The 14928-nt window shown below is 31.3% G+C and overlaps 1 protein-coding gene across 1 annotated transcript; it reads right to left on the bottom strand.

The window, feature by feature from the left end:
- Positions 1-4486: 4486 nt before the first annotated feature.
- On the bottom strand, positions 4487-10690 carry LOC132736336 (uncharacterized; the record flags this gene model as incomplete). The annotated part of the gene is given in 2 exon segments (XM_060723447.1): positions 4487-4564; positions 9606-10690. Coding segments are annotated over 2 exon segments (469 nt in total), but the record flags the coding sequence as incomplete, so codon positions are not given.
- Between the last annotated feature and the right edge of the window lie 4238 nt (positions 10691-14928).

The following is a 14928-nucleotide window of genomic DNA, read 5'->3' as shown; positions in this document are numbered from 1 at the left end:
TAGATAGGTGAAACATCACAAAAGTCAACACAACAAAGTGAATGATAATAAATTAATAGTTAATATAGTCAATACATGATTCAAGAATAACTCATCAAAGTTAAACTGTAGTTTCAGTTACTGTCATATTGCAATTAACAGTCAAATGTTCATTTTATTTCACTAAGGAGTTCTAGCCATTACAATTACCTGGTAGCTATAAATGATCAGTTTCATATAAAAACCTTTCAATGATTTTAAGATTTTGACTCACACTTATATAGCACAAGTTCTAGGGGCCACAACTCTGAACAAAATAACAATTGATAACAGACTTTACCAATTTAGGTAAGTGTTCAGCTTTGTTTAGGCGGTGGCAATATTTCTGATTCTTCCATTGATTGATATAATTTATTATATAATATTTCTAAAGATGATGTGTGGAAATGATTGCAGCAAAGTGATCATGGACTAATAGATGGACATAATATATTCGCAGATTATTTAAGCAAATAATATAAAGCAAGTCATGTTTTGACATGATTACAAATTGCTTTCATTTGACTGCATGAAAAATACCATTCTTCTACATACCTACTGTGACTTACAAAGGCTAAGTGATTTTACACTGATAGATTTTGACAACTGTTGAGCATAAAGAAAGCATTAAAAAAGACACACCAAAACTTATAATATCTTAATGATAAATTGAAGTATCTTCAGACATTAAAAAGTAGAATTGAATGCAAGGTCAATGAGAAAAAATAATCATCATTATCAATGACAAGAGCGATCAGTAATCACATGTGTCGCCTCATGATGGCCAATTTCATGTTGGGACAAATTTTGTGACAGACGGACAGACAAACAGACGGACAGTGCACAACTAGACTTGGTACTGATCATTCCTGTAAAGTTTGGATAAAATTGCACCAGTAGTTTATGAGGAGTAGTCCGAACAAGCTTTTGCGTATCTGGCAACACACAGAAAAAAAACACCTTTTTATCAAAGGGCCATAACTCAGCCAAAAATCATTCAACCGGAAAACCCGTGCAATATGCGCAAGGACTTGAGCTACAGATCAATCCTTTTAAGTTTCATTGAAATTGCATTAGTGGTATAAGAGAAGTAGTCCGGACAAACTTTAAAAATAAAAATTATTAAAGGGCCATAACTCAAACAAAAATCATTGAACCGGAAAAAATGCTGACAATATGCACAACTATACTTGGTACTGATCATTCCTGTAAAGTTTGGATGAAATTGCACCTGCAGTTTATAAGGAGTAGTCCGGACAAGCTTTTGTGTATCTGGCAACACACAGAAAAAGAAACCTTTTTATCAAAGGGCCATAACTCGGCCAAAAATCATTCAACCGGAAAACCCTTGCAATATGCGCAAGGACTTGAGCTACAGATCAATCCTGTAAAGTTTCATTGAAATTGCATTAGTGGTATAAGAGAAGTAGTCCGGACAAACTTTTAAAAGAAAAATTATTAAAGGGCCATAACTCTGACAAAAATCATTGAACCGGAAAATGCTGACAATATGCAAAACTAGACTTGGTACTGATGATTCCTGTAAAGTTTGGATGAAATTGCACCAGTAGTTTATGAGGAGTAGTCCGGACAAGTTTTGTGACGGACGGATGGACAGACAGACAGACAGACAGACGGACAGACAGACGACGGAGAAGTGATCCCTATATGTCGCCACTACTCCGTAGAGGCGACACAAAAATCTCAAATTAACATAAAAGGGCCATAACTCTGTATAAACATTAACCTGACTTCCGGGTATAGAAAATAATTATGCTCCTCAGTTATCTTCTATAATCAGTTCTGAACACTTGACATGGTTATTAGGTGGAAAAATACAAAATCCAATATATAAATTTAAATGCATACAAACATTTCAAATTTTGTAATAGAAAGATGCATATGCATCAGAAAAAATCCCATCGGCATGGGATTCAAACAAAAACAACTGGCTTACAAACAAATTAAATCAAATGCTTTAGACCACTTAGCCAAAGAATCAATTCCCTGCATGACACAGATAACGGATTGTAGATTGTATTTCAGGTAATCTAGGTAGGCGTGCACTTATTTGTTACAAAGCGAATGACCTTTGCTATAAACCAAGCCATTTCGATGTTAAGTTTAATGTAACATTCTTTATTTTACAGTTCACATTGTGGGAATATTTGTGACAGGTAATAAAAAGGTTATAAAAAAGATATGAATAGAATTGTGTAGCATACTCAGCTTTATTCATCATTTTACAGGGATAATTGCTTATCATCTTTTATCAAGTCTGCTTCCTAAAATTGACCAATTGATTACAGGTGCTAACAATATTTTGCAACAGGATACAGTTATTGTATTTTAAGTGCTGACTATTGCATCTTCCTATAGTTGATATATCTATAGATATTTCTGGTCCCTCAGAATTACTGGTGGGACTTAATTATGTTATTCCGCTATTATTACTGCAGTTGCTCTGTATGCCAATATACTACCTATAAAAATTACTATGGCACATATATAAGGACATAATTATTATATACTTTTATTAGTGTGAAATTCATTTATTTTGTATGTCCGGGACTTGGCAAAGTTGTGCTTTTCACATCTAATTCAGGGGTATCAAAATTATTTCCCCAAGTTGTTATTGTAAAAGTTTGTTTTATACCCAAGGATAAGACGAGACAAACTCACGCACCCCAGGATAAGACGAGACAAACTCACGCACCCAAGGATAAGACGAGACAAACTCACGCACCCAAGGATAAGACGAGACAAACTCACGCACCCCCGAGGATAAGACGAGACAAACTCATGCACCCCAGGATAAGATGAGACAAACTCATGCACCCCAGGATAAGATGAGACAAACTCACGCACCCCAGGATAAGACGAGACAAACTCACGCACCCCAGGATAAGACGAGACAAACTCACGCACCCCAGGATAAGATGAGACAAACTCATGCACCCCAGGATAAGATGAGACAAACTCACGCACCCCAGGATAAGACGAGACAAACTCACGCACCCCAGGATAAGACGAGACAAACTCACGCACCCCGGGATAAGATGAGACAAACTCACGCACCCCAGGATAAGATGAGACAAACTCACGTACCCCAGGATAAGATGAGACAAACTCACAATATTGCTGAGTTATGGAGTATCTTAATTGATAATTTCTTTAATCAATATTTGATGACAGTCAAACCCTAACTTAATTCTTTCAGATTGTGTCAAATTCAAAAATCAAGTTTACAAGAATTTCAGGTAAAACTGGGATGTTTCACATTTTAATAATCAATGTTACGTGATGAAATTTTTTCAGCAATGCAAAATAATGTATATGTCAGTTCTTATATTTTGTGTCCTTAAATAAAGAAAAACTTTCAAATTAATTTAGATAACACATGAGTCTGTGCAATATAGTCCATGTGTTTAGGAAATAGATATCAATTCTGAGTGCATAATGTTGTAGAATAATGCAGGGTTTGAGTTCAAATGCGTAGTAATATAATCACGAAGGCCGATAGGCCTGAATGATTAATTACAAAGCATTTGAACGAAAAACGTGCATTATCATACAATAATGCACAAAGAATTAATATCTATTTCCATTCTAACATGTCAAGAAAATATAATTATTATTGTAATGTTGGACTTTATGTTTGCTGGTTAAATTTGTTTTCGCCTCAGAGTTTCCAATAGAAACGTTCTTTAAAGGCTGTTCCAGTGGTATGAAAAAAAACTGTCGTTAAATCTTCCATGTGTAGAAACATTTTGAGAATAACAAATTTTGAAAACGTTGATAAAACTTTGTTTGTTTATTTTATTTCACTCCATAATTTTTCAATCGAAATAAAAATTATTGAAAGTGAAATAAATGTAAAACTTAACTCGTTTGCGACATTAAATAGCGTACTTGATTTGATTGTTATGCACGTGCTGTTTGGCGCTACATTGTGACGTCACGTAAACAATACTTTAAACGTATGTACAGCGTTAACGAGTGAATAAAAGATATTGGTGTTCGGATTCATTTTCTTAGTTAGACCATTTTTTTTCATTCTAGATAGTTTTCACAACAAAATTCGACAAAAAATTGTTTTTATTTATCAGATTTTTCAAATAAAATGGCGCCCTCAATGTGAAAATACACATGGAGATAATAAGAACAGCGAGTGCATTGTTGTAGAATAATGCACGCTTCGGGCCTTCTTTGTTTATATAGAAAAAATTTCCAATAGTGTTAGAATTTGCCTTTTAACCAGGGATTTCAAGTTCTTTTGCCCAATCACTACCATGTTTCCTGGTATGACATCAGTATTGGTTAGTTTAACTGATGAATATTTAAAAAAATCTAACACAACATAATTAACATAAGTATGTTAAAATTTATAAGTTAAGTGTTAATTTTGAAACTGAAAGTAGATATTTTGGTGTGTCTTTATGTAACAGCAAAGCGTCTAAACACTTACGCAAAATAATTGGCACTCGTTTAATCTGGATAGGCTGGGGTATTTTTTTCCTGACAATAATTGGTATAGGTATGGTGGCTTTGAAAAAGATAAAAAAACAAATAACCAAACAATAAGTTTTAGCCATATAAAAGCTTCACTTCTTTAGCATCTATTTTTAAGGAAGCAAAATATAACTCCTTTATAAAATTTATGAAGTTTTTCGAAAATATAAACATTCTTAAAAAAGGAAGGGGAAAAAATAATTCAATATACAGTTGACTCCACTTATAAAGAACTTCCTTATAATAATCGGTAAAAGCAAACTAAATCTGCTATCCCCGGCCGATTCCTTCTTTATTTTATATTAAATAGCATCGCTTAATACGTACTCGCTTAAAATGAATTTTCTGCTATAGCGAACCATATTTTCAAGCCCCAAACGGTAAAAACTATGTTAATTTCCTCAGTTAAAACAATTTGTTATTATTGAAATATCGGGATGCACTCGATTAAGATCAGTACATGAATAGCGCTATCTGATAATTATTTAATCAAGTGATTGCACAGGTAAGTTATGGCTTCAAAGAATAAAGATTCTCACAACATAATTTCCTTGTCACGGAAAGTTTGTATTTCCCACCTTCAGTTGATAAATTGCTGACAATACCCGATAAGTACCAAACAATCAATGTTTTTGTATGCATTATTAACCAAACAATAACAAGCAAATAGCAAAAAAATACAAATGGTAAGCACTTTATAGTCTAAATACATGTATATTGTTCAATAAAATACCCTGCAATGAATACTGCTACCGTAAAATAATGATTACACCTGTGACTAATGACAGGTTGGCTTTTTCACGGCAAACTCAGGCCCACCCAAACAAGTCAGCAAGCTGCTTCTACTTCGCTTTAAGTGAACTTCGGATATAACGAACGATATCTAAATGTCCCATTGAGTTCGTTATAAGCGGAGTCGACTGTATATATATATTTCAGATTTGGAAAAACTATCTGTTTTTCTTGTTTGTTTTGTTTTCATGGAAAATATTTTGCTTCTTGAATATATCTAGAACGGCTACATGCTAAAACGTTTATCGCTATGACAACAGTATCTTACGAGGATGTGGCGGAGGCTGCGGATTGTAAATTGGCGGTTGTGGCGGAGGGATGTATTTCGGCATTCTCACAGGTACGGGTATTACTTTCCTTTCTGCAAAATTATCTTTGTTAATTTTAAAATAAAAATTTGAAGTTTTCTGCAATGATAATAACTGGTCATTTATTTACTGACTGCTACCACTGCTATAAATCAAGCACTTTTAATTTGTTCATTATATCAGTCTTCCGTTTTAAATAATTAAAAGGTTATCAAAAAGAAAAATTTCAGGAAAATGACTTAAGTTTTTGAATTTTTGAATATTTCACTTCAGGGTTCAAATTTAGTTATATTTAGCTCTTATGTGTGTTACCAAATAAACAAAAGAACAATTTTCAAACAATTAAAAGTGCTACAAATTTATAGCAATATAAAATTTTGTTAATCTACCAAAACTTAATAGTTAATTCTATAATAGTATTATTTTATACAAGTATTCTACTTACCCAAAGTAAATATCTAGTTTTCTAACAAAATTAAACATATCAACACAAATAATCAAAAATTCAAATGTCAAGGACATGCACTGAACTTGTTACCTAGCAACTACTGTCACCATCACCATATCCTGCAAAAAGCTGAGTCAGCGCTTAAAATAATTCATGATAATTTGGCAGCCACAAATAAATTATTGTTGTTTTTTTTTAAAGAAAATAAAAAATCAGAACTGGATTATGTAAGCAAAATTTCAAATCATACAAATTCAATGTACATTTTGTACATGTAAACAAAATCTGTGTATCATTGCCAAATTACCATAAATAAGTACACTTTAAGTGATTCCATTTCCAACACAAACTAATTGTGGCTTTGACAATCATGCCAGTCACTTATCCTTTGCTTTAATATTATTTTCAAGTAAAAATTTAGTTTTTCTAGCCATTTTTTTTAATGATAGTTTGATGCTTTTAACATTCAAAAATCTATATTTATATATTTTTTTATCAAACCCTTGCCAAACAAAACATTACATATACATGTACTATATTTTAAGAGGGTGAAAATCACCTTTGAAAATTGGGAAAGATAATGAAAATATTCTGGTTGCACTAGGATATAAATGACCCACATTAAACAGTAAAATATATTTACCATACCTGATTCTGACTCCTTTGGTGTCTTTACATCTAATATACAGATATCATGATAATTAATACATAACAAACTTTAAAATAATTGGCTTGCAGAACTTAAATATATCTATTATTTTTATCAATGAAAAAACAAATGCCACGGGATCATAAAATATATATCAATGTTTAATTTTGTCAATGCTACATATACCGGATATATCAATGTTCTTTGACTTTTCCTCAATTATTGTCAAATTTAATATAATAAAAAAAAGTTAATTATATCACTGAATAAGAAAATTTAATCATACATTTATGCAAATTTTTCACTACAAAAGAATATGGCTTGTGTTGAAATTTCTATGTTTACTTTTAACTTTGTATTGTCATCATGTAATATCATCTATAAATTGAATAAAAGAATGCTTAATATAAATACTGAAATTTTAAATTGAAACTGTGGGTTAATGTTGAAAATTCAGAACATTTGCGCTTGCAGTAAAATGGTCTTATAAAGTTTGTAAGATAAACAGGCAGATTGCACCATTACACCACATGCAGACTGCGGTTTAACCAGCTACTGAATATATATGCTTCCTCAGCTTCCAAAATATATTAAATGGTCAGTCTGCACAGATGCACAGTCTGCCCAGTGCCTCTATAAGTGGTGAGTTGCAAGTTGGTTTGAAATAATAATAACATGTACTGTCTTGATTGACTGGTTTGGTTGTTTAGTCAGACACTGTAAAGGTCATATGTCACTTTCAAACTTTACTGGTGGAGGAAAACTTCAGGTACCAATAAATCTCTGTACATTATTTCAGGCAAAAGCAGTGAGTGGAACTTCAGATGACCCATAAGCTACCTAAACAGCTTCATTCATTCATTCACAATCATTCATTCATTCACAATCATTCATTCAAATTCATTCATTCATCCATCCAACTGACAATTGTATTAGTAATAATACATTAACTTAAATTAAAAATAAAATGATTAAAAATAACAATGTCAACAATATCAAATATCATCAATAACAACAGCTATAACATAAAGAATATTGAGTTTTCATTTTAATTTTCACTATGTATATAATTGTAAAATTAGTAAATAATTTTTACATCTGTTTTTGAAAAATTGTAGTGTTATACAATGTTTTATAGTACAGTAAACTCAACTTACAACAATATCACTTATAATGATATCCTGCTTATAACTATGCTTATAAACGTTGCTGTTGCTGCAGTCCCCACTCTTGTTTTCAAGTTAGTTGCATCTCGGATATAACAATATCCGGATATAACAATATAAATACGGAGGTCCACCGAATATCTTTATAAGTGGAATTAACTGTGTTATTCAATTTGTTCCAAAATTAAAATTCCAAATTGACCTTCCTGATGAATAGTTATATTTTATTCATGGGCAAAATCATTAAACAGTTTAATCTATTTTAGTTTAAAGCAATATTGTATATCAGTGATTTTGTTAAAATTCATTCCAATATAGTAACAAACTATTTATCAGAAAGGTACTTGTAAAAGTATTCTTGTCTGTAAATAATCTTCTACACTACAATCATGTATATAGTCATATTCATCATGACATTTGATAAAGGTGAAATACGTCTTTTTATAGTAAATATTAAAATGCTTTGAAAGCTCAGTCATAGTGCTCAGGTGAGCAGCCATCTTTTGTGGCCATTTACTCTATTTCAAAGTATAGTCTGATTTTATTGACCTGTCAATTATGAATACATTATAGGACTCATTTAAATATTCGATCCCACTTCGGTTTGGTCCGTGTAGTTTACGAGAATTAATGTGGAGTATATTAGTCATGGATTGAAAGTCACGCCAGCTTAATGTGAAGGTTTTCGTTAATTCACAATAGGACAGTCGGTAAAGAGAATGCCTGATAATTGAGAGGTCTGTGGTTCGATCCTAACTGTTGCCATTGTTTTAATACTCTTTCTTTATTTTTGCAGCATATTTTAATGGAACAGATATGTAGTGTGTTTTACGGCATTGAAAAGACATTTATTGATTTTACTCCGTTTTAATTTTAAACATGAATTCTTAAAAAAACATGTTATTTAAAAAGAGTATATACATAACAAAATTAAGTAAAACATAATCAAACGATACGAACAACATAAAATGATCATATATAAATTCAATAATGTTGGAAGTATTACTAAGAAAAAAACATGGACCAACGCGGCCTCGAACTTAAAACACGTGTAGCACTTAGATTATAAACTCGTGATTTACCCTATTGGGCTATAACGCTGAGTACACTTAGTTTAGAGATAGAAATTAAATCAAATTCCATCGTACAGCGTACATCTCACGGAACTTACCGAACATCTCCCGAAGATTAATATACTGTGTGCATCGACCGTGTAATCAGTATGTAATTGACAGGTTAATAAAACCAAACAATATCTCAGTCAATTTTAAAGGTGTATATCTTAGAACTTCACCTTTATCAGAAAGGTCAAGGTGAATATCTGTTATATGACATTATAGATTACACAATTACACATTGTAGTACTATCTAAAATATATTAAATTAATATGTGAAATACACATGTTTGACAAAACAATTCTAACCAATTGTATAAAATGTAGATAAACGAGAAATAGTAACATTATAGATAACACAATTTCACATTGCACTTATCTAAAATATATTAAAATATGTGAAATATGACAAAATAATTCTATCCAATTTTAATCTACAAATAAAATAAAGATAAACCATTAAATGAGCATTTTAAAACTTGTACAGTTCAATAAATTTTAAATACATTATGTTTTACAAATTAGAAATCCAAACAAGCCTATCACAAAATAATCAAATTAGATTAAAATTAACGCTAAGAAAAGATATAAAAAAACCTGGAAAATACTGTGGACCAATGGAATAACCACCCCACTGTGGCATAAGAGAAGGAGGTCCCAAATATGGCATTCTTGGTCGTTGTAGCAACGTTGGCACGGAAACTCGCTCAGCTGGCATTACATTCATGTACGGATATCCATTAAACACTCCAGGATGAAATCCTCTTGGATACGATCCCATAATGTTTCTCCCACCAGGTGTGAATGGACGGCCACGAAGTCCACGAGGCTCACGTCCTTCTTGAGTAAAAGGACGATCAGGCCCTCTGTCTCCTTGTGAAAATGGTCTATATCCGTAAGGAACGAGAGAATTGCTGGGCCGAATAGGTTTACTACCTTCTAATGCTGGTGTCAAAACCTGTTGGCGTCTTTGTTCAAATTTAGACATAACACTTTTTATGACACCACTTTATAAATGCTTTAAGTAGCAACACTTAATCCATACAAAACATTGGAAATTGATTTCTTAAAGCACATCTGATGTTTTTATTCCGCTCCCACCAGCATAGTGAATAGATCTATATTTACTATTTCACTAATAATCTATGCCTTCTGGCTACTAACTTATTACAATAGAAAAATATATTTCAATATTCACAATAAATATTTTTTCATCAAAAAACTCCTTTTCTCCTTTTTATATCTGTATTCTACACATTAACTGGAGTAAAAAATAAAAATTGTAAGCATCTTGCATTAACTTAATTGAAGATCTCCCACAAGGCTATTGTTCACTTAACAAAACATGCGTAATAATTATCTTAATTTAGGAAATAATACACAACACTTTTAACGCCACCGTTTTGTATTTAATTTAAAAACATCGCTTGAAAACCATTATGAATCTATATACGATCATAAATGGACAAATCAATAATGTTTGAATCAAGCCCTGATTCATACTTTGGCTTATTTAAACACTTTTTATTGTAAAGGAGAGGCCTTTTCATACATCTTACGCAGATTTTTATGATTTAAATGAACATCATGGCATTCTTGAATTCAAGCGAATTTTTATGTGATCCTTTTTTAACAATTATGCTTCAACCAGACAAATATTTCAAAAAGACAAACAGTTGATGAATTAGGCAATTTGTAAATAGTCATCTTGATATAAATCTGCCTTTAACACCATTAAATCTGTAAATAATTATAATAAGCATATCATAATATAATATGTCACATAATGAAGTTTAATGTAATTAAAAATGCTTTAAATAAATTAATTAATCATAAAAAACAACAATCATTAAACGTTTTGGTTGTTGCGGGGAGGGGGAGGTGGTTGGATTATGGGGTCAAGTAATACATTCTCAATCAATCTGTTTATATGATATGACATTCCAGCTTTACGTGTAAAAGACGCAGACCTGACAGACACCTCTTCTGTACATAATTTCACAAGTAGATTTACAGATTTTCATTCCTCACATGCATAATTTCAAAGTTCCTGACAAGGACAAGTGTTTTTGAACAAGTCTTTTTGAAGTCAGCAACCCTAATATTTACTAATCACGTGTCTGATTTCATTTTCTCATATTCAGGTAAATATAATAATTAAGACAGTCAATGTTCTTAATTTTATTGCTGACATTTTAGCATAATGAATTTAAAACAGGACAACATATTGTTGTCGCCATATTTACAATGATTTCTCTAGGAAAATGAATTCTAAAACTCAAAACATTTCAACCAAGCTAAGCTTAAATCTTATTGAGGAGGGCTTTTTTTTCAAACCTACTGATTCAAAAGTTCATTTATAAATCTTTTAATATATATTTAAAATTATAGTGACAAATATCAAAGTTGAACGCCCGGTTCCAGCCTTAGTGCTTTCTGTGCTGTCCCTAACCAGGCTTCTATTATAAGCTTGCTTGATTATATCTTTATAATGAAACAACCTTCAATAACTTTTATGGACTGTTCTTGGATTCCATAAACAGGAATTTATTCTATCATAAATATTTTTAAAGGTTAGGTTTAAATTATAATTCTATATCATGTAATAGAACACTTACTTTCTCTCCCTTAAATAAGTTATCTTTCTCATATAGACAAAAAACGCGTATATCTCTCTTTCCTTATTGAAAAGTTTTAAATTAATGTTTTTTTTCCAATCTTTCTTCTTTTAGTGCATACTGTTAAATTAGAATTTTCACCATTTCCATTTTCTCAAAACAATGTCTTATATGAAATTTTTAAAATCTCAAATCTTCCCTGTTGGTTTCCAATTTACATCGCCAGTCCTTATGAGTATGTTAACCTTTAGATTTGAATTATACTACTTATAGCAACATTTTCCAATATAACTAGGCAAGCCTCATGATAATTGATTTGGTTTCTCATTTTTCTCAAAGTATATTAGATAATCAACTATTAATCATTGATTCTCAAACCTATGATCTTTAGAGGGACTTCCACTGTGAATTGGGACTCGAAAATTATTTTTTTTTAAATAAATGTTCCATTTGATCGCAAGGTTTTAGACAAAATAGATAAATTTTGATGTGCAAAATTTCAGGACCAATAAATCGCCTACACTCTGTTTTATGTTTCAGTCATGTTTATTCTAAATAAATAGCTAATAAATAACTCAAGAAATTTAAAAAGTATATCCAAGCTGATCACAATCACTAGCGCTGCACCTAATATATATGATTTTTTTTATATTTCTGGAGGTATATTGTTTTAAAACTATCCTTTGCAATAATTGATTCATGATTTTAAAATATTCAACTCAGAACACAAGGAAATGTCATAAAGAACACACGATGAGCTCTGAACCGCTGGTGTGCTCAGTAATTAATCTAGTAAGGGAATTTCAAATTAAAACTTTTTCAGCTTTTTGTGACCATACAGTGAGAAGTGGTTCTCTTTAGTTTCATGCCCTTTAAGTCAATTAACATGTACCCAACATCATGAAGACATAATATATTTGTCCCTACTGTAAACATTTGAAGCTGCGCACTCTCTCAATGATAACAAACCAACTCAATAAGCACCCGTTTCTCTCTGACATAAGCATGGATCTCCTGACCAAGCATGACGTTCAGCCCAGTTCTGATTCTAGGATCCATGCCTATATCGTTTATCTCAGTTTTTCTTGCGTGAGCCTTGTGTATTAGGGTTTGTAAGCGAACAGCATGGATTCCTTGATCAGACTGCATGGATGCAAAGGCGGATATTTATTTTTTTGTGTAGAGACTCCATGACTCGGTTCGCAAACCATTATGTTTGGTTTTGTCACTTGGACGTCTGGCTCTATTAGTCGTGCGCGTATGCATTTAGTTTTTATTAATTTTAGTTATTTATATACTGGTACATTCACAAAAAAAACTTTTGTTTTCTTGGCCTTGGTTTATTAAACTTAGTTTTTGATTTGATGGTTCACAACCTTGTACGTAGCCGTAAGTCATGTCATCCCATAAAACAACAGCTTATAATACCAATTAAAAATTAATTCCTTTGGTTGAACTCTAATTTTTGGGCTGAAAGATAATGGAGCATATTTAATTGCTACAGCCGTTATATTAGCCGCCTAGAAACACAATGGCAAACAGAAACGTATTTAGTACTTTTTGTAAACCTGCTATGTTAAATGTTTTTGAAATTATTTCATTTTAACTTGATTTTGATGAAAGCTTTAAAGCAAATTGGAAAAATTGAGTCTGCTCCTAGGAATATAATTAGCATCTCTCTATACATACAAATTTATTCACAACTTTCTTCTTCAGGATTAATTTAGATCTCAAAAATAGGGCATCTTTGAATCTACCTGGAGATCTAATAGTTACTAATATGTTAAGACAACCATCGCGCAGTACAGACATTAATTCTCCTTAAAGTATTTTCCTTTACTATTTTAAAAATTACTAGGTAAACCACATAATGCGGAACAACGTCAAAACTCTCTGGGGAGTTTGAGATAGCACTCCCAAACAAATTGGCAAGGACGTTTTACTATATAAATTGATGGTAGCCTTTTTGATTTTGACATCCTTGGTCTTGGCGAGTTGACAAATATTGAGACTCTCTAGATGCTTGGAAACCAATGATCCCACTGTATTTGAGAGGCAACATCTTAGATCAATTAGAACACAACTCAAGTTTATAGCATATAGTATTTTAGATATCATTGGAACCATGCATAATCTTGTTTTAATCATTCCTCACTACAATGTATGTTCTATAAGAAGATATTGACTTTTCTGAATAAAACCTTCTTTTAAAAGACATAACAACATATATAAATAAGTACCTTCATCTCTGCCTTAAATTTTTTTAAAAGTAGAAAATTTTTACTGCAACAATATTTTTTTATTTATACAATTAACAAAACTTGTTTAATTGTACACTATCATTTCTGCTTATTAGAAAATCTGTTTTCCATGCTAAACCTTTAATTGTATTACTTGAACTTATAGAGACTGAACATTATTGACACTCTTTGAATACATGATTGGGATCCTGTTAACTAAATCAAAATCATAGAAATAGGCTAGTGCCGCAACATATTCAGACGCCCAACAGAGACTGTCAGCAAATTCTTTAACCCATGGTAATTAACTAGATATTACTTCAGTGGCCTATCAATACTAGGACTTTGGCAAGTCAAACATACTATAGCCTTTAAATTTTTTAAGATGCACCCCTTAAGCATGAATACTCAAATATTTATAAAAAAAGTTACACCTTACAAAAAAATTCTATAATCTACTATCTAATGGCTTTGAGCTCGACTTTTTTTTAAACATAACAAAGTTTGTTTTTTCTTAACATTTTTCTACCTGGTAACACATGGTATTTATATTTAATTGTAAACTGTCTAGGCTTTCTTTAGTACACTTTAGTCAAATATTTATATTCAGAATATTAAAAACCATGGAAGAACCACATTCTAAATTTCATGAAAATTGCATATTATAGTATAAGTGGCAATATTGGCTTTAGGCTTATTACTAATAACCCTTAACCTCAATTAAAAAACTGCTTTATACCTTGAATAGTGATAAATTCTAGAGATCCAATTTAAGTAATTAACATTGTTAGAACTGCACTGTTAACTATATCAGTAATATCTTATAACTCTAAAAAAAAATAACATTATACTATTTGGTGCACAAAATTGTTGTTTAAGGTTAGTCTCCCTTTAATCATGAATACATCTTTTAAATAAAATCTTAGGATTTCAATATTTATATCAACCAGAAAGTTTAAACTCAATTTTCCCTATATCCCATTATCTCAATCATGTTTTCATAATTTTCAATTCAAATGTTTAGAGTTAAAATAATACAACAATAATTTTTTGCTTTTAAAG

Source organism: Ruditapes philippinarum, unplaced genomic scaffold (genome assembly GCF_026571515.1).
Source record: "Ruditapes philippinarum isolate M1 unplaced genomic scaffold, ASM2657151v2 ctg12184_1_1_1_1, whole genome shotgun sequence".
NCBI classification, from domain to species: Eukaryota; Metazoa; Mollusca; class Bivalvia; order Venerida; family Veneridae; genus Ruditapes; species Ruditapes philippinarum.
The sequence above is the reverse complement of the archived record's forward strand: the minus strand, read 5'-3'. Positions and strand labels throughout refer to the sequence as shown.